This window comes from Mustela lutreola, chromosome 15 (genome assembly GCF_030435805.1).
Source record: "Mustela lutreola isolate mMusLut2 chromosome 15, mMusLut2.pri, whole genome shotgun sequence".
Lineage (NCBI taxonomy): Eukaryota > Metazoa > Chordata > Mammalia > Carnivora > Mustelidae > Mustela > Mustela lutreola.
This window is the reverse complement of record NC_081304.1, coordinates 58,873,634-58,895,727: the sequence shown is the minus strand read 5'-3', so window position 1 is coordinate 58,895,727 and position 22,094 is coordinate 58,873,634. Positions and strand designations below refer to the sequence as shown.

The following is a 22,094-nucleotide window of genomic DNA, read 5'->3' as shown; positions in this document are numbered from 1 at the left end:
TGAGCCCCATATCGGCTCTCTGCTCAGCATGGAGCCTGCTTCCTTTTCTCTCTCTCTGCCTGCCTCTCTGCCTACCTGTGATCTCTCTGTCAAATAAACAAACAAAATCTTAAAAAACAAAAACAAAACCCAAACTCCACAATCAGTCAGGAGTGCCTGGCTAACTCAGTGGGTATAGCATGCAACTCTTGACCTCTTGGTCATGACTTTGAACTTCATATTAGGCAGAGGGATTACTTTTAAAAAATCAGCTTAGGGGCCCTTAGGTGTCTCAGTGGGTTAAAGCCTCTGCCTTCTGCTCATGTCATGATCCCAGGGTCCTGGGATCCAGCCCTGCTTCTGGCTCTCTGCTCAGCAGGGAGCCTGTTTCCCCCCCACCCACCTGCCTCTCTGTCTACTTGTGATCTCTCTCTCTGTGCCAAATAAATAAACAAAATCTTTTTTAAAAATCAGCTTAAAAATTACTTTAAAAATCATATTTTCAATAGAAATATCTATCAAGTGACAGTTTACATCTTAAGACTGTTTGAGCCCCTCCCTTTGCTCTATAAATTGTCCATGACTCCACTGTAACCCTTACCTGCCCTAATCAATCCCCACTCTTACCCAGCTCGGAATGACCTGCTTTCACATCGTCTCAGTAAATTTCATGGGTTTGCCCATCATCTTCCTACGAGGGTTGTCAGACCTTTGGGTCTGACAAAGTGCCAGGAACACAGTGAAGAAAATCCTCACGAATTGACATTGTAGACACAGACAATACACAGAAACTGGGAAATACGTCATTTTTCCTTTACAGTGTCCTTGGGGAGATGTAGCCAGATGTGTCATTACAAATTGTGCCACCTGAGAAAGAGAGAGCACCAGAGGGGACAGAGGGGGTGGTTTGGATCCTCATGAGAAAAGATGGTCTGGAAAACTGCCAGAAATGACTAAGTGGGGAAGAGGGTGGTCTGAGTATGCCCAGTAAGGAAAATAAAGGTGTTGAGACCCTGAGGCCAGGGGGCGGGGTGGGGGTGGGGTGGTCGGCGGATTCCAGAATACAAGGGAAACCAACCAGGCCAGACTGCGGGGAGAGGGCAGGAGCCTCTCCAGAAACTTCCTCAGCCACAACCACGGCTTCCCCGGGGCTAATTACTACTCTCGCAAGAGAGTGGTTTTCTGATACTCTTCACTGCAAATGTGCGGAAGTGAACGTTCCAGGCGAAATGCGTTTCTGAGGCTCTTACTGCTCACACAAGGGTTTTCATGGCAAAAGGGGTCCGGCTTTTGCAAGTCCTCGCACCCGGCCCCCGGGGCCCGCCGCGCGGGCCGGAGCCCTCTGCGTGGCGGAAGCGGCCCACGAGCTTCCAGAGCGGCGGCGGGGACCCCGCTCACCGGGGGCGGCCCAGAGGCGAGCTCTCGCCGGCGCAGGACGCCGGGGTTTTCATCAACTCCCAACCGATCCGCCGAAGGAGCGAGCACATGACCCGCGTGAATGATGTCCTCAGGCTCTTTTCCAGTTCCGTGCGCGGAAGTACCGTCCTCGGGGCCCCGAGAAAACCCAAACGGCCTTCGGCCCGAACCCGGCTGCCGGGTTATCCCGGGCCGGGGCCCGACATCCACGGTCGGGCCGAGGGCGGGCCAGGCCCCGTCGGAGGCGCGGGGGTCCCGCCGCCTCTCCCTCCTCCGCCCCCGGGGCTGGGTGGAGTCCCCGCGCGCGGCGCCCCCGCTCCCGCCGCCCAGCCGGCCCTGCGCGCCCGGGGCCCCTCCCGCCAACCGGGCCCCGCGGGCCTCCTCCCGGGGTCGGCGCGGTGCGCGCGCTCGGCCGCCGGCGGCTCGGCGCCCCCGCCGCGCCCCGCTTCCCGCGCGCTCCCCGCCCGGGCGCGTCCGTCGCCCCTCCCCCTCGGCCGCCCGCCCCGCCCGCCGGCTCCCCGGCCCCCGCCCCCGCGGGTCCCGGGCCCCGGGGTGGGGGGGGCGCGGCGAGGCAGGCACAGCCCCCCGCCCCCATGGCCGCCCGTCGGAGCCAGAGGCGGAGGGGGCGCCGGGGGGAGCCGGGCACCGCCCTGCTGGCGCCGCTCGCGCTGGGCCTGGGCCTGGCGCTGGCCTGCCTCGGCCTCCTGCTGGCCGCCGCCAGCCTGGGCAGCCGGGCACCGCCGCCCGCCCAGGTGAGGCCCCGCGGCGCAGCCCTCCCGCGGCCGGCCGGGAGCCGAGTCTGCGGCGCGGCGGACCAGGCCGGGTGGGCGGAGGGCACGGGGCCAGGAAGATGGGTGGAGGGTGCGATGTCAGGTGGAGAGGGACGGGGTGACGCTGCCTCCTTCCCAGCAGGAGCCTTCCCAGGGGGAGCTGGTGGCGGAGGAGGACCCGGACCCGCCGGTGAGTGGCAGTGGGTGCCGGGCGCGCGCGGTGGGGCGTGGGGAGTGTGCGCGCGCCCGGGGCGCGGGATGTGCCCTCGCGGTGCCAGCTGCGTGTGTGCGGGGGTGTGCGCCGCCGTGCGGGCGTCGGGGACAGGAGGAGAGGGGGAGGGTGCCGCCGCGTGAAAGGGGTTTGTGTCACCTGAGTCCGCAGTGTTTATTGACTGGGGGCGAGGTAGGGGTATGGGATGGGGGGAGCCTGTCGCGGAGGAGGGATGCTGGCGATGCCTGAGGGGTGTGCGCCCACCGTGCACGCCGACGGGGTGTGGGCGCCTTAGGGTCTATGCCAGGTCTGTGTGCTGGGGCGCTGGGGGCGCGAGGTGAAGGCTGGGGCCTGACCCCAGGACCCGGCTCCCCCAAGACTCCCGTGCCTGCCGCTGGCTAGTGGTGCCTCTCCCAACGGGGACCCCCTGTCGGCCTCGGTTTAGTCTCTTGGTGGCCTCCCGCAAGACCCGGGTTCAGTCCTGCCCTTAATGCCCCTAGGAACTGAATCCCCAGACAAAGGAAAGCCAGGATCCCGGGCCATTCCTGAAGAGGCTTGTTCGGCCTCGCAGAAGTGGTGAGCACCCCTTTCTTCCACCTTCAGGAGTAACCCTAGTGGCCAGTGGCTTCTGCACTCACTGCTTTTGTTCACACTAACAGCCCCATGGAGTGGGCAGAGCCAACACCATTCTCCTCACTTACGGTGGGGATTGGGAAACTGAGGCACAGATGGGGTGTTGGTGGGGGCAGAGGTCAGAGTCCCGCAGCTGATGGTTCTCTCTGAAGCCCCTCCCATCCCATGGACTGATTCTCACTTGACACCCTATGCTGGATGTGAAGGAGGGGCTGGCCCAGGATTAGGAGGACCCCTAGGGTCCTGATGGAGACAAGGTTGGGGAGGTAGAGACGGGGTCCCAGGAAGCAAAGAGACTCGTGAATGGAATGACCAGGTGATCCTGTGTCCAGGTTTGCGTGGGGCTGTCCCGGCTGCTGACGGTTATCTCCCTGATATTACTAATTGCAACCGTTTTGCTCTCAGAAACAACCCAGTTTGGGTGATAAACAATGCAGTTGGTCTCCTTATGGAGGGAGGTATGGCCTGAGGCTCTGAGGCCAGGAGCCTGGACAAGAATAAGGATGCGGGGGCTCTGAGAGCAAGGCAGGACTGGGAAGTGTCTCCGGAGCCCAGAGTCAGGGCGTGCTATATTCCGCATCTCTCCTCCCTTAATTCTCAGCACCTAAAGGCCGGAAAACGCGAGGTCGCAGAGCAGTGGCCGCACACTATGAAGGTGGGTGATGGGTGAGATGTACCCAGGGAGCTGGGGCAGTAGAGGGACGGGGCAGGTCTAACAGCACTTTCCCGTGCCTTTCAGTTCACCCACGACCGGGACAGGACGGCGCACAGGCCGGTGAGACCCCATTCCCACCCCTGACCCCCACAGCACTGGCCTCCTGGCAGAGCCGCCCCTCAGAACCTTTCGCTTCCTAGTGCCCTCCCTGCCTTCAGCCTGGGAGCCCCAGAAGCCAGTTTGAGAAAATCTGCAGGGCTTGCTTCTCTCAGTTCCCAGACCTGGTCTCTGCCTTGATCCAGGCATGAGGACCCAGGGCTCCCCACACCCAGCCACCAGCCCTCATGCTTGTGCAGGAAACACATCTGATTCTTACCTCTTCTTCCCAGACTCACACCCTGCCGTGGATTCTGTGCGTCCTCACACTCTGACCATTTTTCTTAGAATGTTTCTACTGGGCTCCTTTTCCATCCCTGCCCCACCTCCCATCTCAACACCGTGACCTCAGAACCTCAAACCCAGTCTCTAGCCCCTTCCCCGTCCCTTTGCTCTGTCCCCCACTATGTTGTCCAGCTAAGGTTCTGCAAACTCACTGTCCTTATTCCATTGCTTCTCTGCCTGCCTGCATTCTCTCTGTGGTCTGGTCTCAGCCCCTTTTCCCTGCACACACTGTGCCCTCACCTGAAATGTCCTTCCGTGGGACAGACCATGAGGCAAGACGGGAGGCTGGCTTGGTCTAGGGCCCTGGCAGTCGAGACAGAGCCAAGTAGATGGATTCCGCGTGTGGCTAGAAGGTTGGGCTCACTTATGGGTTGGATGTGCAGGGGAAGGGAGGGAATTAAAAGTGACTTCTAGATTTTTAACTTGGGCATCCTTGGGCATAATGATGCCATTTATGGAGGGAAGAAATAGGTTGGGAGGTATGTGGATTAAGAATGGGATTTCAGATCTCCTACTGAACAAATGGAGAAGTGATAATAAATGAGTGAGCTCCGTGGACAGATGGCTGGACAGAGTCAGCTGGCTGAGGCTGGGTCGGGACCCACGGCCATCCGGGTGCTGTTCAGACCTCCAGGGTTGGATGAGGCACTGGGGGGAAGAGGGACCCCAAGAGTGAGGCCCTGGGGCTCCAAGGCATCCCGGAGCGGAGTAGAAGAGGAGAGCCCAGCGGAGACGGGAAGAAAGCCAGGGAGGACAGTGTCCTGTGATCTGCGAGAAGATGTGGTCTCACCAGCGAGGGTGTGGCTGTCTGCACCGAATGCTGCTGACGGGTCACATGATTTGACTGTGGGGGTTTGGTAACCTTAAAAGGCAGCTGGTGACCTTGGCCAAGCCTGTTTCAGTGGTGTAGTTAGGATAGAAGCCAGTGTGGTTGGGGTGAGGAGGAATGGGAAAGAGGAATTGGAGACAGGGACAGCCCTTTCCAGAAGTTTCTCTGTGATGAGCGGAACAATGGGCCGGTGGTTGGAGGGAAATGTGGATGGAGGAAAAATAGGGATCTTAGCTAACATTTACTGAATGTCGCATTCATCTAGACCTCCCAACAGTCCTAAAAGGAAGATACTCTGATCAGCTCCGTTTTAAAGACGCAAGTTACTTAACCTGCCCAAGGCCATGACCATACTCGGTGGGTCCAGGATTTGAAGGTCCCTAGAATGTACTTGTGTGTGGACCTGCCCATGCTTGGCGCAGGGGTGGGTAGGTGGGACCTGTACGTCGATGTCCAGGAAGGAGGCAAGGGGTGAGTTCCAGAACGAAGGGAGAGACGCAACACCCGTCATCACGAGAGGGTCAGTGGAGAATGTGAGCACAGGTCTGTTTTCGGCTCTGATCAGGAGGAGGTGCGGGGCCCCTTGTCTGATGACTTCTGGATCCTTCAGAGAATGAGGAAGATGGGCAGAGATGCGAGGAGAAGGGGTACAAAGTCCCTGCCTCCATGAGTGCTAGAGCAGGGTCAGAGGGCAAGTACAGGAAGGCTGCGGGGCAGTAAAGAATGTGCGTTTGGGGTCTGTGATTGTGACATGGAGGGACACGGTGGTCCCAGGCACATCATGCCCTTCAGCCTCCACCAGCCTTTCCTTCAGCTGCTTCCACAGTGGGGAGTGTCCTCCCTCTTTCCCCTGCTCTGCACGCCCCAGGCCAGCCCTCCTGCCCTCCAGATGAGTCGAGTAACCCGGACATTCATTCCTCTGCTGCCTGAACACACACGTGCCGGGAGCCTGCTGTTTAAAGGACGGGGCTCGGGGCCCGCAGGCACCACCACCCAGACCTTGTCTCAAACAGTGACCATCTGGGAGAGGAGACGAGCCTGTACATTTGGCAATTACAGTACACTGTGACAAGGACAAGAAGGAGAGCAGCCAGAAATGTGTGGTGGCCTGGAGGAAGAAAACTCTATGGTGGAGTCAGGGCCTCCTTCCCCAAGAAGGGGGGGGGGCCTCAAAGCATGAGTGTAAGGTGGACAAGGGCTCAAGGACCTTCTGGGAAGAGGGACCCACTGATGCCAAAGCCCTGAGCTGGGGGAGAACAGGGAGCCAGGCCACAGAGTGAGTCTGGAAGTCATTCTGAGGTCACGGCAGGCAGAGGCAGGCTGCCATCTGCCTTTTAGAAACCTCACTGTGCAGTCCTGTGTAGGAGCCAGCAAAAAGGTGCAGGGGGGAGTCCGCTGAGGAGGGAGGCTGAGAAGAATCCCGGCGGGAATGGCAGTGGCTGGGCCGGGGAGGGAGACGGGGTCCCCCCCTGCCATGCAGGTGGCAGAACTTGTAGGAAGACTTGTAGGAAGACTTGTAGGGACTCAGATGGGTGGGGATGAGGAAGGGCTGGGGAAGGCAGCTGCCCAGGAGAGCGGCAGTGGATCCTGCAAAAAGCCAGAGGCATGGGCCCCGTCGGCCAACTCCCTCTGGCCTCCCACCAATGTTTGCGGGGCGCCCACTCAGAGGAGTCCCGGCACTGCGTGCCACGCCACAGTGGTGAATGAGACCGTGGTCGGACCCCACACTTGCACCTGCGTAAATAACCCGGATGATTGCCGGTGTTGGGGACGGGTGTGAAGGAAACAGGGTGGCCAGGGGAAGACAGGAGAGGAGGGCTGGGACTGGCCGCTTCGAATTGGGGGGCCAGGGAATGAAGGGCTGTCGGCGGGGTTGGGATCTCCATATCTGCAGGGGTGTGGGGGGCAGGCCAAGTGAGGGCAGGAAGACAGCGGGAGTCCTGTGATAGACCAAGGGGGACCCAGGAAGCCACCTGAGCTCCTGGCCATTGTCTTGTTACTCATCTTCTTGGCCATGACCTGAGCTCTGGGTTGTTTCATTTTTCGCTATGGTTTTATCAAGCTACACCTTACGTACAGTTCACCCGCTTCGAGGGTGCCATTCGGTGATGTCTAGACTTTAGTTCACACAGCTGCAGACATCAGCACAAGACACCCTGTGCCTGTTAGCCAGCACCCCTGTTTCTCCCAGCACCGCCCCCCAGCTCTAAGAAACCACCGACCTACTTTGTCTTTAGGTATTCACCTGGAAATTTCCTAGGAATCTTACAACGTGTGGTCCTTTGGGGACTGGCGTCTTTCACTTAGCACAATGCTTTTGGTTTGCCCACCAGGAAGCGGTTTTCTTTTTTACGGCTGCATAATATCCTAGTGTGGGGCTGTCCCACCGTTTCCTTGTCTGCGCATCGCTCAGCGGACATTTGGGTACCATTTTTTTATATTTAATGCTCGTAATCCCAGCCCCGTCTGATTTGAGGACGGTATGCGGACGTTCTTAAAAGAGGCGGACAGCAGAGGCACAAAATATCAAAGCCCCCAGCACTTCTCCTTCCATCTGGCTCTTGTCCCTGGACGGGGCGAGTGACACCTTGCTTCTTGCTGCCCTGGTCGCAGACACCGGTAAACGTCTCACGTCTTCACGCACTTGCTCGGGCACCACGGGCTCCCCAGCCTCGCGCCAGCTCTTCATCCCCTGGGTAAAGGGGGGCCCCGAGTCTTTGGTCCTCACCGGGTGCCTGGGGATCCTGAGGAAGTCCTGATCTCTGATCACCCCCTGCAGGTGTGGACGGGACCGTGAGCGGCTGGGAGGAGGCCAGAATCAACAGCTCCAACCCGCTGCGCTATGACCGCCAGAGCGGGGAGTTCCTCGTGGTGCGGGCCGGGCTGTATTACCTGTACTGCCAGGTAAGCCCCACCCGAGGCCGCAGAGCCCCTGGGACGGGGGGGGGGGGGCGGCCAGAGGAGGTGGTGGGTCAGGGCTGGGACCATTGGGCTCCCCGGGGGGGCTTGCAGGAAACCGAGCCTTAGCCAGCGAGGGCTTGGACTCTGCCTCCTGCGCCCGGCCGGCAGGTGCACTTCGACGAGGGGAAGGCGGTCTACCTGAAGCTGGACTTGCTGGTGGATGACGCGCTGGCCCTGCGCTGCCTGGAGGAGTTCTCGGCTACAGCCGCCAGCTCCCTGGGGCCCCAGCTCCGCCTCTGCCAGGTGTCTGGGCTGCTGCCTCTGCGGCCCGGGTCCTCCTTGCGGATCCGCACCCTCCCCTGGGCCCATCTCAAGGCCGCCCCCTTCCTCACCTACTTTGGACTCTTCCAGGTGCACTGAGGGGCCCTGGTGGGGCCCCCACCGTGGCTCTCAGTGCCCCCCTCCACTGATCCCCCCCCCGCCCCCCTACCTACCCGCCCTCTGCGGGCTGCTTGGACTTGCTCATTTCCTTTCCGCCCCACATAGAGATCCCCTCCTCCTCTGACAGCCCCCCCCCCCACACCTCACTAGCTCCTGAACCCCTGGTCATTCAATACCCCCATGTATCTCCTGACTCCCTGCCCTGGCCACAGCCGCCCCTGGACACTGTGTCTACTCTACTCTGGGTGAGGATGGGTCCCCAACCCCCACCCCCAACTTCAGGCACTAATTGCGGCTGGACAGGAGGGAGCCCGGGGACTAGGCCGGGAATTCCCAAACGCGAGGGCTGAGAGCAAGACAAGCTCCTTCCCTGATAATTCCCTGTGGATTTTTAAAAACAGATATTATTTTTATTATTATTGTGACAAAATGTGCATAAGTGGATATTAAAGACAATAAACCACGGTCTCTCTCTTCCTTGGGGCTTAGGGGGCATTTCTCAGGGTGGCGGAGGGCCCCAGGAAGGGGGTGCGGGCATCCCAGAGTGGGGTGCGGGACGGCTGGCATGCTGGGGCAACGTATGGGTTCGGGAGTGGGGACCAGCCTGCTTCTGACCCCTGAGGCATGAGCAGAGAGTGGAAAGGCAAAGTGCCAGGAAAAAAATCAATGTCTGCCCAAGGTCCAGCAGAAGCTGCCTCATTTACCTAGGAGGCGGGCTTCCTCCTGTGGGTAATCCCTGGCCGGGAGGAGGGAGGAGCAGGGCCCTTCCTCTTGGCAGCCTTGGGATGTTAAGCGGGTGCTGGCACAAGCCCTGGCTGGGATGTGGGGTGGGAGCAGGCCCGAAAGGGAGCTCAGGGTCAGGAAGCAGGACGCCGGGGCCCGGGAACATGCGAACCTGGGCCCCTGGGTCCAGGAGAGGAATCTGACAGTGGTAGGGTGCTTGGGGCTGTCTCCCTCTCTCTGTGACCAGGCCCCTTATGTAAGAGCTCTTCTCGGGAAACAGGAAGTTCTCCTTGCCAAGTTCAGCACAGGGAGTAGTGCCGGCCTCATTCCAACACACCCGGCCTGGCCTTAACCCCAGAACTCAGCCAGTTTCTTGCTTCTGCGACCCTAGTTCTCCTTCCCATCTACCCCCTGTCCCTCCTTTTCCACCTCGTCATTCCCAGAGGTCTTCCCCCTGGCTGAGTTGGAGGGTCTTCGCCCCCTCACCCCGGACCCCCGAGACTGCCCAGCTTGCCTCTCCATCCCTGCTCTTGGCACCATGGCCCGGAGCCAGCCACCCTTCCCTCCCCCACTGCTGGGGCCGTCCCAGGGTTCCTGAGCTCGGCCGCTCCTTCTGGGTGTCACTGGCAGTCCTGTCCTTCCTAGTGAGACTGGCACCAAGTTTTCCCCGAGGCTGGAGGAGGGGGTGTGTGTGTGTCCGTCCGGAGGGGGCATCCTGAGACACCACCGGCCCCACGGCGGGGTTCCAGGAGCGCCAACAGTGCCCCTTACTGGCTCTCCTCCTCCTTTTTTTATTCTCAAGTTCCTTTTTATTTCTCCCTTGCGTAACACTCTTCTTCCCTTCTGTACCCCCACCCTCCCCACCACCTCCCGGCCACCCCACTCCAGAGGCCGCAGCCTCCGGCGGGGTCCCCGGCTCATGCCAGCCTCATCTCCTTCCTTGCTAGCCCCCAAAGGGCCCCCGGGAGACATGGGGGGCTCGGCCCGAGAGCCAGCACTCTCAGTCGCCCTCTGGTTGAGTTGGGGGGCAGCTCTGGGGGCCGTGGCTTGTGCCGTGGCTCTGCTGACCCAACAAACAGAGCTGCAAAGTCTAAGGAGAGAGGTGGCGCGGTTGCAGAGGGCCGGAGGGCCTTCCGAGAAGGAGGAGGGGCATCCGTGGCTGAGCCTCCGGGAGCAGGTGAGTGAGGGGAGCAGGGGGGGGTGAGAAGAGGATGGGTGCCAGGGCCAACTCGGGGCCTCCTGGGTCTAGCTCTGCGGTCTGTAAAGTTTTGAGGAGGTGCAAGAGAGGGTCCCAGGTTTGGAGGTCAAGGCAGCAGCCATTCCAGGAAAGGAAATTGTTAAAGATTAATACTTCTCGTACCTACCAGATCCTGGAGGACAGCCAGCACCAAGAATCAGGTCGCTGGGGAAAAGTGCATGAGTGATGTGTGGCACTCCTGGGGCTTGGTTGGTGGGGGTGGGGGGAGAGCGTGGCAGGAGTGGCTGGGAGGAAAAGCTGTCACGGGACCCTTGCTTCTTAGCCTAACCCTGACCCTCTTTCCATGAGTAGAGCCCCAACGCCCTGGAAGCCTGGGAGAATGGGGAGAGATCCCGGAGGAAGAGAGCAGCGCTCATGCATAAGCATAAGCAGAAGAGTGAGGAGGCCTCCGGGGTGGGGTGGGGCAGGGGTGGGGGGATCAAGCCGCAGAGGGATCTGGAGCCAAGGCGAGAGGGGAAGGGACAGGTGGGCACCGCTTAGCTCTCCTCCTCCTCTCCCCAGAGAAGCACTCCGTTCTGCACCTGGTTCCCATCAACATCACCTCCAAGGGTGAGCACTAACTTTAAATAATGGCTCAGGGGGAGGGCCAAGGTCAGGGAGCTTTGGGGCTGGCAGCCGGCCCCAAGAGAATTCAGAGGTGAAAAGTCTCTGAGAATGCCCAGACGTCCTGATGGCCACACTCCTCACCTCCAGAGGACTCCGATGTGACAGAGGTGATGTGGCAACCGGCCCTTAAGCGTGGGAGAGGTCTGGAGGCCCAAGGATATGTTGTGCGAGTCTGGGACGCTGGAGTTTATCTGCTGTACAGTCAGGTAATCCCACAGATACCCCAAGCCATGTCTGGGGGCCGAGAGGTCTGTTCTCCCAGCGGGGTGGATGCCCTGGTACTGAAACGCTCCCAACGCCGCTGTTCGTACCAAACTTAAGAGACCCTCCCTCCTTCCTTGGCTCCCTCGTCCGGGCTACGGAGGCCTCCCAGCCCTGAGCCAGGCTTTCTCACTTCCTTCAGCTTCTCCTCCATTCCTGGTCAGGTCCTGTTCCATGATGTGACTTTCACCATGGGTCAGGTGGTGTCTCGGGAGGGCCAGGGAAGGCAGGAGACTCTCTTCCGATGTGTCCGAAGCATGCCCTCCAACCCGGACTGGGCCTACAACAGCTGCTACAGCGCAGGTGAGAGCCCCGTGGGCAGCGAGGGCGGGTGTGAGAACAGCAGGGTGTCTCTGACCCCTGGGGAGGGGCGGGGACAGGCGGAAGCCTGGGCGGACAGGTGGATCTGGGGGAGGGATGCAGGCCGGGAAGCAGGAGGAAGGCCGAGCCGAGGAGGGAGGGGAGGCGGGGGAGAATCTGCGGACCGGGCTCCACGAGTGTGAATCCTCTCCCGTGTCTCAGGTGTCTTCCATCTGCACCAAGGGGATGCTCTGAGTGTCACAATACCCCGGGGAAGGGCAAAGCTCAGCCTGTCTCCGCACGGAACCTTCCTGGGGCTTGTGAAACTGTGATTACAATACGGACGGTGGTTTTGAGCTCGGAAGATGACGGTGGGCGCGAACTGGAGACAGCCGAGAGAGAATAGGGGCAGCGGCCTCTCCTGGGTTTGACGGTCACCGATCTCCGCCCCCTCCTTTTCCTGTCCCACCCCCAACCCGTAGACTTTGATTCCGTGGCTATTAAAGAGGTGTGATACCGTGCTTTTGTTCGCCGTGCAGCCCCACACTCCCGCGGGCAGGGGGCCGTGCCGGCCTCGGGCAGCCTCCCGCGGGGCCCGCTGGACCGCTTCCAGCACAGCACCCCCACCTAGCGGCCGCTCGGGAGAACCGGCCCGCGCCGGCACGATCTGCGGCGCCTCCCTCCGCTCGCGGACTCACCGTTCCCCGTGCCACACCCCCTCTGTGCCACCCGCTGCCTCCTCGCTCCGCCGAGAGCCTCGCTCCCACTTCTCTCCCCAGCAACTGGGCCCTCGGTTCCCAGCACTGTCTCGGGGGGTGTATTTTGCAGCCGTCCGCAGGGGTACCCTTTGCGGCCACGTTACTGCTCGGGCGCCAGGTTCCGCCCTTCCTGCTCGCCCTCCGAGCTGGGACGGTGTCCGCGAAGCCTTGGGTAAACCGTGCGCCCCACACCGGCCCGCCTTCACTCCCCTGGGCTCTCCTTCCTGCTCCAGACCCGCTCACACTTCAATATATACGGCTCCCACCCCCCTCGCGCCCCTGCCTAGCCCCGGGATCTCCCCGCCCTCCCGGCTCGCTCCCCGGCGCGACCCCCGGGACCCAGATTCCGCCGCCCCGGGATTCGGGCCCTCAGGCGCTCAGCCGCGGGACACGCAGCGGCGGTGGGGTCGGGGCTGGGCGCGGGTGGGGGGGACACGCAGGCGCAAACGCGAGAGAAGTGAGCTCGCCGCGCGCAGCCGGGAGCAGCTGGCGTGCGCAGGCGCCGCGCCGCACGGGGCTCGGGGGCGGGGCCGATCCTGTGGTGTCCACGCTCTCGGGTAGGCGGGACTAGGCGCGTGCTGGCCGCGCCGGCGCTGTTCTCCGGGTGTGACGCACAAATCGTGCGCCGCCAGCGCCGGTGGGCCTGGGGCTCGCGGGAGGGGAAGGAGGAGGAGGAGGAGGAGGAGGAGGGGGAGGTGGTAGAGGTGGAGGCTGAAGCAGAGCAGGAGGCGGCCGCGGCGGGGCGGCTCGGCGGCGCGGCGCGCGGCCCAGGAGCGTTGGAATCCTGAATTGAGAGGGCTGCGCCTGAAGACAGCAGGAGTGGCGGGGCCGCCACCGTCGCCGAAGAGATGAGCCGGGAAGCTTGAGGCCGGAGACGCCCGCCCTCGGGCCCGTCCGCCCGGCTTCCCTGCTCCCGGTGAGGACGCCCCCTACCCTTCCCCCAGCTCTGCCGCGGCCTCTCCCAATTCGGGACCTCATTCCCACCTAACGGGGGCCCAGGAGGTCCTCGAAGGGGCTTCTTAAGGCCCTCGGGCGCCGAACTGTCCTGAGCTTGGAGGACTGAACCGGCGTGGGACGCATTCTGGCCCCCGGGAACGGAGCCGGAGAGGGGGCTGGGCCAACCAGCTCACGCGGCTCAGTTCTGTCCCGGCGCCCTGATTCGGCCGCCTAAGCACTGATCGGGTTCTCTTTCAGTTTCCTTGAACATTCTTCCGTTTTCGTTAGATTTTACTCCTGAGCCATAGCCCTGGATCCCCATTCCCTCCTGAGACCTCCTGATTCGACCTGAGCATGCCCATCCCCTCCCCGCCCCAGCCCCCCATTCATTCCGAAGTGATAGAGAACTCTCTTCCCACTCCAGACCACGGTTTCCTTGTGGAAGTTGTGTCCTCCTTGGTTGTCTCTGTATCACCTCAGGGTTCTCGGGCTGAGCTATGCCCCTCGTTAGGTGCTCAATAGGATACTCTTGGTGGTCTTAAGTAAAGAAGTAGAGTCTGGAAATACTAGGTTTAAGCTGGGGATCTCAGAAATAAGCTTTCAGACGCTTGCTGGTTAGCCATAGTCTCTTTGCTTCTGTCTGGCTGGGGGACGGATGATGACACGGACTCTAACAGGCTCCTTGTGGACCGTGTTAACCGAACAGATCGGCAGTCTGTAGGAGTTTAGCGGTTTTTTCCTCTCTCCTTAGATTGTTCGCATCTGATTCCAGTGATGGCGCGCTGAGGAAGAGAGGCAAGATCTTGGGGTTCAGGGTGTTTGGATCCTGACACTCTTACCATTGTTTTACAGGGCTACTGGAAGATGAAAGAGACTATACAAGGGACCGGGTCTTGGGGGCCTGAGCCTCCTGGTCCTGGCATAGCCCCAGCTTACTCAAGTCCCAGGCGGGAGCGTGTGCGTTGGCCCCCACCCCCCAAACCCCGACTCAAATCAGGTGGAGGGTTTGGGCCAGATCCTGGGTCAGGGACCACAGCGCCAGCCAGACGCCTCCCTGTCCCTCGGCCCTCTTTTGATGCCTCAGCTAGTGAAGAGGAGGAAGAAGAAGAGGAGGATGAGGATGAAGATGAGGAAGAGGAAGTGGCAGCTTGGAGGCTGCCCCCCAGATGGGGTCAGCTGGGAGCTTCCCAGCGGCCTCGTCCTCCCCGCCCTACTCATCGAAAAACCTGCTCCCAGCGCCGCCGCCGAGCCATGAGAGCCTTCCGGATGCTGCTGTACTCAAAAAGCACCTCGCTGACATTCCACTGGAAGTTTTGGCGGCGCCACCGGGGCCGGCGGCGGAGCCTCGCACACCCCAAGAACCATCTTTCACCCCAGGAAGGGGGTGCGACACCGCAGGTGCCATCCCCCTGCTGTCGTTTTGACTCCCCACGGGGGCCACCTCCACCCCGGCTGGGTCTGCTAGGTGCTCTCATGGCTGAGGATGGGGTGAGAGGGTCTCCACCGATGTCCTCTGGGCCCCCAGTGGAGGAAGATGGATTACGGTGGACTCCAAAGTCTCCTCTGGACCCTGACTCTGGTAAGGTGGGAGTGGGTGGAGGGAGGGGCTGGGGAGGATCCTGAGCCTCTTGCGGTGGCGACCCTTGGGCCTAAAGCTAGTGGGACGGCAGAGTGAGGGGTGTCCAGAAGAGCTGTGAAATGTCTTAAGCTCCTCTCTGAGCAGTAACCAAGTCTGGGGAGGTAGTCGAGGCTGGGATACAGAGTCCCCGAGTGGGTGTTCTGTGTAGGGATGAGAAAGGTAGGACGTGCGGTTCACAAAAGCCAAGACAGCCTTACACGCTTGAAATCCCTCTTCATTTGCCCTTTCAGAATAAAGGGGCATGTCCGTTTGCGAAGGGTACCACTCTCCCGGTGGTGGCGTGGGATTTCTCTGAGTAGTGGACCGTGCCACCTGTAGTGGGGGACACTCTCGCTCAGAATGTTTCTTTCGGGGACGGGACTCTCAACCAAACAATTTCCGGCTGTGTTTTTACGAATCGCTGGAGTATTTATTGATCATGTGCAGGCATCCTACTAGGCACCAGGTCCATAGTGGTGGTAAATATCTTCGAAGTTTAGATCTTGTTGAATCTTAGTCATCTTGCTTCTGCCCTGCGAGTAGTACATCTTCTTCTTCTTTTTTTTTTTTTTTAAGATTTTATTTATTTATTTGACAGAGAGAAATCACAAGTAGTCGGAGAGGCAGGCAGAGAGAGAGAGAGGGGAGGAAGCAGGCTCCCCGCTGAGCAGAGAGCCCAATGCGGGACTCGATCCCAGGACCCTGAGATCATGACCTGAGCCGAAGGCAGCAGCTTAACCCACTGAGCCATCCAGGCGCCCCTAGTAGTACATCTTCTTTTCTGTTCCTTTACAGCCTCAGACGTGCTCCTTTCATGCTTGAGATTCCACTCCTTAGAGTTTGTACCTGTCGGTCCCATTTTAGTTCATTTTTGTCTTAACGGCCTGGGTGCATCATTTGACCTTACCCCATTGTTCTTTGATCCAAGCAGCCTTCTCATCCCCACCCTGTTTCCCCTGTCCTGCAGGCCTCCTCTCCTGTACTCTTCCCAATGGCTTTGGGGGACCCCCCGGGCCAGAAGGGGAGCGGGGTCTGGCACCCCCTGATGCCAGCATCCTCATCAGCAATGTGTGCAGCATCGGGGACCATGTGGCCCAGGAGCTGTTTCAGGGCTCAGATCTGGGCACCGCAGAAGAGGCAGAGCGGCCCGGGGAGAAAGCCGGCCAGCACAGCCCCCTGCGGGAGGAGCATGTGACCTGCGTGCAGAGTAAGGGACCCTAGAGGACCCAGTCTATTTGTCCCAGCCAGCTCCTAAATCGGAGGCCTCACCCTCTCCTCTTTCCCTCCGCTCAGGCATCTTGGATGAATTCCTTCAAACTTATGGCAGCCTCATCCCCCTCAGCACGGACGAGGTAGTAGAGAAATTAGAGGACATTTTCCAGCAGGAGTTCTCTACACCTTCCAGGTGAGGCAGAAAAGCGGTGCTCTCAGAGGAGGGCTGGGACCTGAGGGTAGGAGAGAATGCTGCCGCCTTTTCTCCCATAGGGATGTGCTTGGGGAGAAGGAGGAACGTAGGACTGAAGGGGGCAGTCTTGAGGGCAGAGTGCCAAGCCCCTGTAAACTGACTGCTTTGGGGCAGGTCTTTACCTGAGGCCCTGAAATACTGCGTATACCTGATAGTACTGTGCCTCTTTCTGCGGACTGGGCCTTTAGCAGGTCCTCAAAAGGACACAGGACCCAAGAAAAGATTTAGTTTTTGTTTGTTTGAAGTAGGCTCCGTGCTCGGTGTGGAGCCTGGTGTGTGGGGCTTGAACTCAGGACCCTGAGAACAAGGTCTGAGCTGAGATCAAGAGTCAGACGCTCAACCCACTGGGCCTCGCAGGCGCCCCAGAAAGGATTAGCGTAGGTTGTTCCTCTGGGCAGTAGAAGGGACTTCCATTTGCCCCAGCACCCTGTCTCTTGTGTGACTCCACTCTTGGCCGCCTCAGGAAGGGCCTGGTGCTGCAGCTGATCCAGTCATACCAGCGGATGCCAGGCAACGCTATGGTGAGGGGCTTCCGGGTGGCCTACAAGCGGCACGTGCTGACCATGGATGACCTGGGCACCTTATATGGACAGAACTGGCTCAACGACCAGGTGAGGAGCCGTGGGGACACGGGCCCCAAAGGGGACTTGGGGAGCAGGGTGTCTGGGGCCCTCTGGGGGGAGCCCTGTACCCATGCTGCACCCTGCATGGCATGCTGCCTCCGGTCTTCTCCCCAGGTGATGAACATGTACGGAGACCTGGTCATGGACACGGTCCCGGAGAAGGTAGGCCTCGCCTGCCCCAGAAGAACGGCTGCGGTTCTAAGCAGCCTTTTCAGTCCCTTTTACTACTTTACCCGTGAAGACGATCTTTGTTTTTGGGGAGAGGTAGTAGAAGGCAGTGTGTTAAATTCAAATCTGTTTTTTTTTTTTTTTTTTAAGATTTATTTATTTGAGAGAGAGAGAGAGATAGAATGGTGGTGGGGGAGGGGAAGAGAATCTCAAGCAGAATCCATGCTGTGTGTGGAGCCCAGCGAGGGGGTCGCTCTCTTGACCCCCGAGGTCACGCTGGAGCTGAGACCAAGAGTTGGAAGCTTGAGCAACTGGGCCATTGAGGCGCCCCTCAAATCTTTAACCTTGATCCTGAACTTGCCTATTCTTCTCCCCAGCGGGAGGTGGTTTTCCCCTGGGGCTATACGCTAAGATAAGGCTGAAAAGGATTGTTTTTTTTTAAAATTTTTTAAAATATTTTATTTATTTATTTGACAGAGAGAGAGATCACAAATAGGCAGAGAGACAGACAGAGAGAGAGATGAGGAGAAGCAGGCTCCCTGCTGAGCAGAGAGCCCTATGCGGGACTCGATCCCAGGCCCCTGGGATCATGACCTGAGCCAAAGGTAGAGGCTTAACACACTGAGCCACCCAGGTGCCCCGAAAAGGATTGGTTTTTGACGCCCAGTGGACGGGAGTGGAGGTGGTTGAAACTGGCCCTTGGAGCCTTAGTGAAATGGAGCCGCGCGGGCAAAGGAGACCGGGCAGGAGGGCCCAAGCTCTTCCAGCTCCAGCCGCTCTCTTGTATCCCTGGCACAGGTGCATTTCTTCAACAGTTTCTTCTACGATAAGCTCCGTACCAAGGGTTACGATGGAGTGAAAAGGTGGACCAAAAACGTGAGTTACCACTTCACACCCATGTGTGTAAAGCCTTGTCTAGAGAGGAATAGGGTTCTGTTTTCTAGAACCCCTTCCTCAAGCTTGTTCACTCAGTCTTTTGAATACAAACAGTCTTGTCGCCGGTAGGCCGTGTGGGGGAGTACTGATGAAGGCACAAGGACTCAGTGGTTTTTTTTTTTTTTTTAAAGAATTTATTTATTTATTTGACAGACAGAGATCACAAGTAGGCAGAGAGGCAGGCAGAGAGAGAGGAGGAAGCAGGCTCCCCGCAGAACAGAGAGCCCGATGCGGGACTTGATCCCAGGACCCTGGGATTATGACCTGAGCCAAAGGCAGAGGCTTTAACCCACTGAGCCACCCAGGCGCCCGGATTCAGTGTTAAATAAGGACAATTTCTTGCCTTTATGGAGTAGGAGTAAATAAGCAAGTAAAATTTCAGCTGATACTGGGTGCTGGGTGCTGTGATTAACATACAAGGGTAACGCAGTAGCACAGGAGGTGGATCCTTAAGATGGGGAGGTCTGGGAAGGCCTCTCTGCTGAGACTCGGGTGATGAGGGGGACGCTGTGTGCAGAGCTGGGGAAAAGCGGTCCAGGCAGAGGAGCAGCAAGTACACAGGACTGAAGGCGAGAAGGGGCATTGGAGGCACCGGGGGGTTTCCTGTGTGGTTGGAGCATAGTGAGTGGAGGGAATAGGGGAAGACATTCGGTCAGAGTTGATCGCATGAGGATGGGGAGCGGATCTTACTTTATGCGCCTCGAGAAGCCACTGAAAAATTTTAAGGAGGCCGGGAAATCCTTCACGTTTTGAACTCCTGTTTCATGAAGATTAGAAGCGGGCAAGAGGAGAAGTGGACAGACTAGGAGGGGAGTATGGAAGCCCAGATGGGACACGTGGGCCAGAGGGCCAAGGACAAAGGTAGAAGTAGCTTTCTCTAGGACAGGTTTTGCATTTAGAGCTGATAATACTTTCTGACGGGTTGGGCATGGGAATGAAGAAAAGCTAGGAATCGGGGAGGCCCAGGTTGGTAGTAGAAGTTACTGGGGAAAAGAACAGGGAGCGCGTTTGGTGAGGGGGGAGAAGAGTTCCTTTCTCTCCTCCAGTTAGTTTCCCTGCCCTGCGGTTCGAAGGCCAGGAAATCTCTACAGGGAGGTGGTAGTACCCACTGGCTCCAGCATTCTTTAGTCCCCAGGTTCAGGGGCTTAAAACTCCGTGAGCTGGCAGCCTGCTTCTCCCAGTAGAGATGGGGTGATGCCCAGCGTGAAGAATTTGGCCTTCTGCATTCTTGTGCTTGAATCCCACCTGGGTCCTTTTTCCCGTGACCTACAGCAAGTTGCCTTCCTCTGCTGAGGTGCATTTACCTCATTGTTCGGTTGATTGTTAACAACCCCCGCGGAGGATTGTGTGTTAACGGGCCGACCTGCTGGGAAGCGTGCAGTTGTTAGTGTATTGTGGGTGTTAACTGATTGAACCCTCATGACACACAGAGGAGGTACGTCCGTTATTTTTAGCGTTTTTCGCATTGGAGAACAGAGGTATAGAGAGTTACTGCGTAGCTTGCCCATGGTCACAAGCTAGTGAATGGAGGAGCCTGGTGTAAGCCCTGGCGTCTGGCTCCAGAATCCTGAGCCTGGGTTAATAGCTGCTCAGCCCTAGTATCTTTAAAGATTTTATTTGACAGAGAGATCACAAGTAGGCAGAGAGGAGGAGGCAGGCTCCCCACCCGGCAGAGAGCCTGACGCGGGGCTCGATCCCAGGACCCTGAGATCATGACCTGAGCCAAAGGCAGAGGCTTCATCCACTGAGCCACCCAGGCGCCCCAACCCTGCTACCTTTAACGTGGGGAAAGTACTTGGCCATCCTGGGCTCTCCAGTGTGTTTACTGATAGGACCTCCTTCAACCTGCCTTCTTCCTCCCGCCAGAATCCACATATGCTGAGCCCTGCCTTAGAGTGGAGGCGCGGGGCCTTGTGCTCGGCCATTTGGCTGTTTGCCTGCGCCTCCACTCCTCTCTAGAACCCTCATGGCAATAGGCAGGACTTCCATGCTGTCTGACCTGACCTCCAGCACTGCCCTCCACCTTAGGTGGACATCTTCAATAAGGAGCTCCTGCTAATCCCCATCCACCTGGAGGTGCACTGGTCCCTCATCTCTGTTGACGTGAGGCGGCGCACCATCACATATTTCGACTCGCAGCGCACCCTAAACCGCCGCTGCCCTAAGGTTTGAGAGGGAAGGGGGTACAGATGCGAAGAACGTGGGGAGGAGATCCAGTGGCAAGGCATTCCGGGCAGAAGGGCGGGCTTGGGGCCTGGGACTGCCATACCCTAGGTTCAGTTGGCAAACATAGGGCATCACTTCCTTCTTTTTTCTGTCTCTGCAGCATATTGCCAAGTATCTACAGGCAGAGGCAGTGAAGAAAGACCGGCTGGATTTCCACCAGGGCTGGAAAGGTTATTTCAAAATGGTAAGTGTCTAGGGGGCGTGTGGTACGGGGTCATGAGAGAGGTGTGATAGGAAACAGTTGAAGCCACACGCCTAGGAGTCTTCTTTTTATTCTCTAGAATGTGGCCCGGCAGAATAATGACAGTGACTGCGGTGCCTTTGTGTTACAGGTAAGTAGGCAGCAGCTGGGCTGACAGTTGGGGAAGGAGGTGGGGAGGCCCTCTGTCCCCCGCGATCTGGCTCACAGGCACTTGAGAAGCAGGGACTAACCTCGTGTGTTAGAATGCAGAGATGCAGACATTGTTGGTGTTCTCATGGCTTCCCGTCCCACGCTGGGACTGGGTTTCTTGGTCCTTGCTCTCTGGCTCTCATGTAGTTGTTTCCCAGCTTCCAGTGCTCGAACAGGCTTAGAGTCAGGCTTTTCTTGTCTGTGATACGTGGAAGTTCTTGGATAGGCCCACTGAGCTGGATCTGGCTTCGGGAAGCACAGAGCCCAGGTCCTGGCTTGGAGGGCTGCTCAACGGGTGGTTCTCACAGCCTGCTTTCTTAACCCCCAGTACTGCAAGCACCTGGCCCTGTCTCAGCCATTCAGCTTCACCCAGCAGGACATGCCCAAACTTCGCCGGCAGATCTACAAGGAGCTGTGTCACTGCAAACTCACTGTGTGAGCGTCGTATCCCAGGCCTCAAGCCCATTGGTCAATGGGCATGGGGATGTGGGGGACCCTTCCTTCCCGAGAAACTCCAGTTCCTCTCTTGCCTCTCCCCTTCTTCCCAGTTCCCTATGGTTTTTCATATTTAAATGTTTTAATTGATTTCTGTATTTTTTTTTCTTTGAGAGAATACTTGTTGATTTTTGATGTTCAAGGGGTGGCCATGGAACAGCCTCTTCTCCCTCTGCTAGGGAGGAGTTTGGCCTTGTGGCCTGGGTGGGGCGGTCATCCCCCTTCTGTGTGCAGGGGCGGGGGCAGGAAAATGTGTGCTGGGGTGGTGGGCGGGCAAAGGGAGTGTGCCTGCCAGATCTTCAAACTTTGTTTTATACGTATATATAAACGCCACGGTCCTGCTCTGCTCAATAAAGGATCCTTTGGAGATGCGTCGTGCTGGTCTTCCTGCTGGCAGGCTCGGGTTTAACAGGCTCTGTTAACCGCCGCTCGGGGGTGCTGAGACCCCCGCGGGCCTGCCTTCCGTCGCGGGCTCGGGCAGAGAAGCAGTCCCACGGCGGGGAGGCCGGGGCTGCAGGGGGCCGCGCGCGACTTCAGGGGTGGGGGAGCTTCGCGGCAGCACCTCCAGGCGCGCGGGGGCTCCCCATCCCCGCCCGGGGCCAGCAGCGCGCCTCCGGTTTCCACCGTCCCCCGCACACTCGCAGCGGTTCGGGGCGGGGTCTGGGCTACCTTTGCGGCAGGAGACGACAAACTAAACCGTGGGTCCGGCGCGCATCGGCAGCGGAGGCAAAGGGAAGCAGCTGTCTCGGGAGCCCGGAAGTCCCTGGAGGCTGAAGCCTCGCCCCTCACGCGCGATAGGGCCGGCCAGGCCATATGACCTGGGCGCTCTCGCCTCCGCACGTGTAGGGGCGCTGGGCCCCAAGATGGCTGCCAGGCCTCGAGGCCTGACTCCCGTATGTCACTTCCGTACCGGCGAGAAAGGCGGGCCCCGCAGCCAATGGGGCTGCGGGGCGGGGCCTCGCCTGGATAGGCGTTCAGGTTGTCCAATGGTGGTGGCGTGCCGGAGAGCCTGCGAACTAACGTCACGCCGAGTCGCGGAGCGCCGGCAGGCGGG

General features: G+C 59.1%; 3 protein-coding genes and 1 long non-coding RNA gene across 9 annotated transcripts; 3 read left to right on the top strand and 1 right to left on the bottom strand.

Annotated features, from left to right (window-relative positions):
• Positions 1 to 1,400: 1,400 nt before the first annotated feature.
• On the top strand, positions 1,401 to 8,740 carry TNFSF12 (TNF superfamily member 12). 5 transcript variants are annotated; one of them, XM_059148601.1, is made up of 7 exons: positions 1,401 to 1,501; positions 2,308 to 2,355; positions 2,877 to 2,952; positions 3,611 to 3,664; positions 3,749 to 3,784; positions 7,714 to 7,838; positions 8,004 to 8,740. In XM_059148601.1, exons 1-7 carry the CDS (start codon positions 1,478 to 1,480, stop codon positions 8,253 to 8,255), a joined length of 615 nt encoding a protein of 204 aa, XP_059004584.1. In that variant the 5' UTR covers positions 1,401 to 1,477; the 3' UTR covers positions 8,256 to 8,740. The 5 variants fall into 5 exon arrangements, with proteins under 5 accessions (XP_059004584.1, XP_059004583.1, XP_059004581.1 ...); XM_059148600.1 differs by having other exon boundaries at positions 1,463 to 1,501; positions 2,305 to 2,355; XM_059148598.1 differs by lacking the exon at positions 1,401 to 1,501 and adding an exon at positions 1,910 to 2,147 and having other exon boundaries at positions 2,305 to 2,355.
• Positions 7,360 to 10,549, bottom strand: LOC131816161 (uncharacterized). 2 transcript variants are annotated; one of them, XR_009347970.1, is made up of 2 exons: positions 10,360 to 10,549; positions 7,360 to 7,707 (listed from the first exon to the last, which is right to left on the bottom strand). It is a non-coding gene; the product is annotated as an uncharacterized LOC131816161 (long non-coding RNA). The 2 variants fall into 2 exon arrangements; XR_009347969.1 differs by having other exon boundaries at positions 10,364 to 10,549.
• On the top strand, positions 9,388 to 11,945 carry TNFSF13 (TNF superfamily member 13). Its single transcript, XM_059148596.1, has 6 exons — positions 9,388 to 10,176; positions 10,549 to 10,633; positions 10,759 to 10,806; positions 10,951 to 11,069; positions 11,289 to 11,427; positions 11,647 to 11,945. Exons 1-6 carry the CDS (start codon positions 9,919 to 9,921, stop codon positions 11,754 to 11,756), a joined length of 759 nt encoding a protein of 252 aa, XP_059004579.1. The 5' UTR covers positions 9,388 to 9,918; the 3' UTR covers positions 11,757 to 11,945.
• Positions 11,946 to 12,854: 909 nt separating this feature from the next.
• Positions 12,855 to 21,130, top strand: SENP3 (SUMO specific peptidase 3). The gene is made up of 11 exons (XM_059150474.1): positions 12,855 to 13,098; positions 13,971 to 14,697; positions 15,704 to 15,943; positions 16,030 to 16,141; positions 16,665 to 16,812; positions 16,939 to 16,986; positions 17,791 to 17,868; positions 19,957 to 20,094; positions 20,255 to 20,338; positions 20,436 to 20,486; positions 20,874 to 21,130. Exons 2-11 carry the CDS (start codon positions 13,983 to 13,985, stop codon positions 20,982 to 20,984), a joined length of 1,725 nt encoding a protein of 574 aa, XP_059006457.1. The 5' UTR covers positions 12,855 to 13,098; positions 13,971 to 13,982; the 3' UTR covers positions 20,985 to 21,130.
• The last annotated feature ends 964 nt before the right edge of the window (positions 21,131 to 22,094 follow it).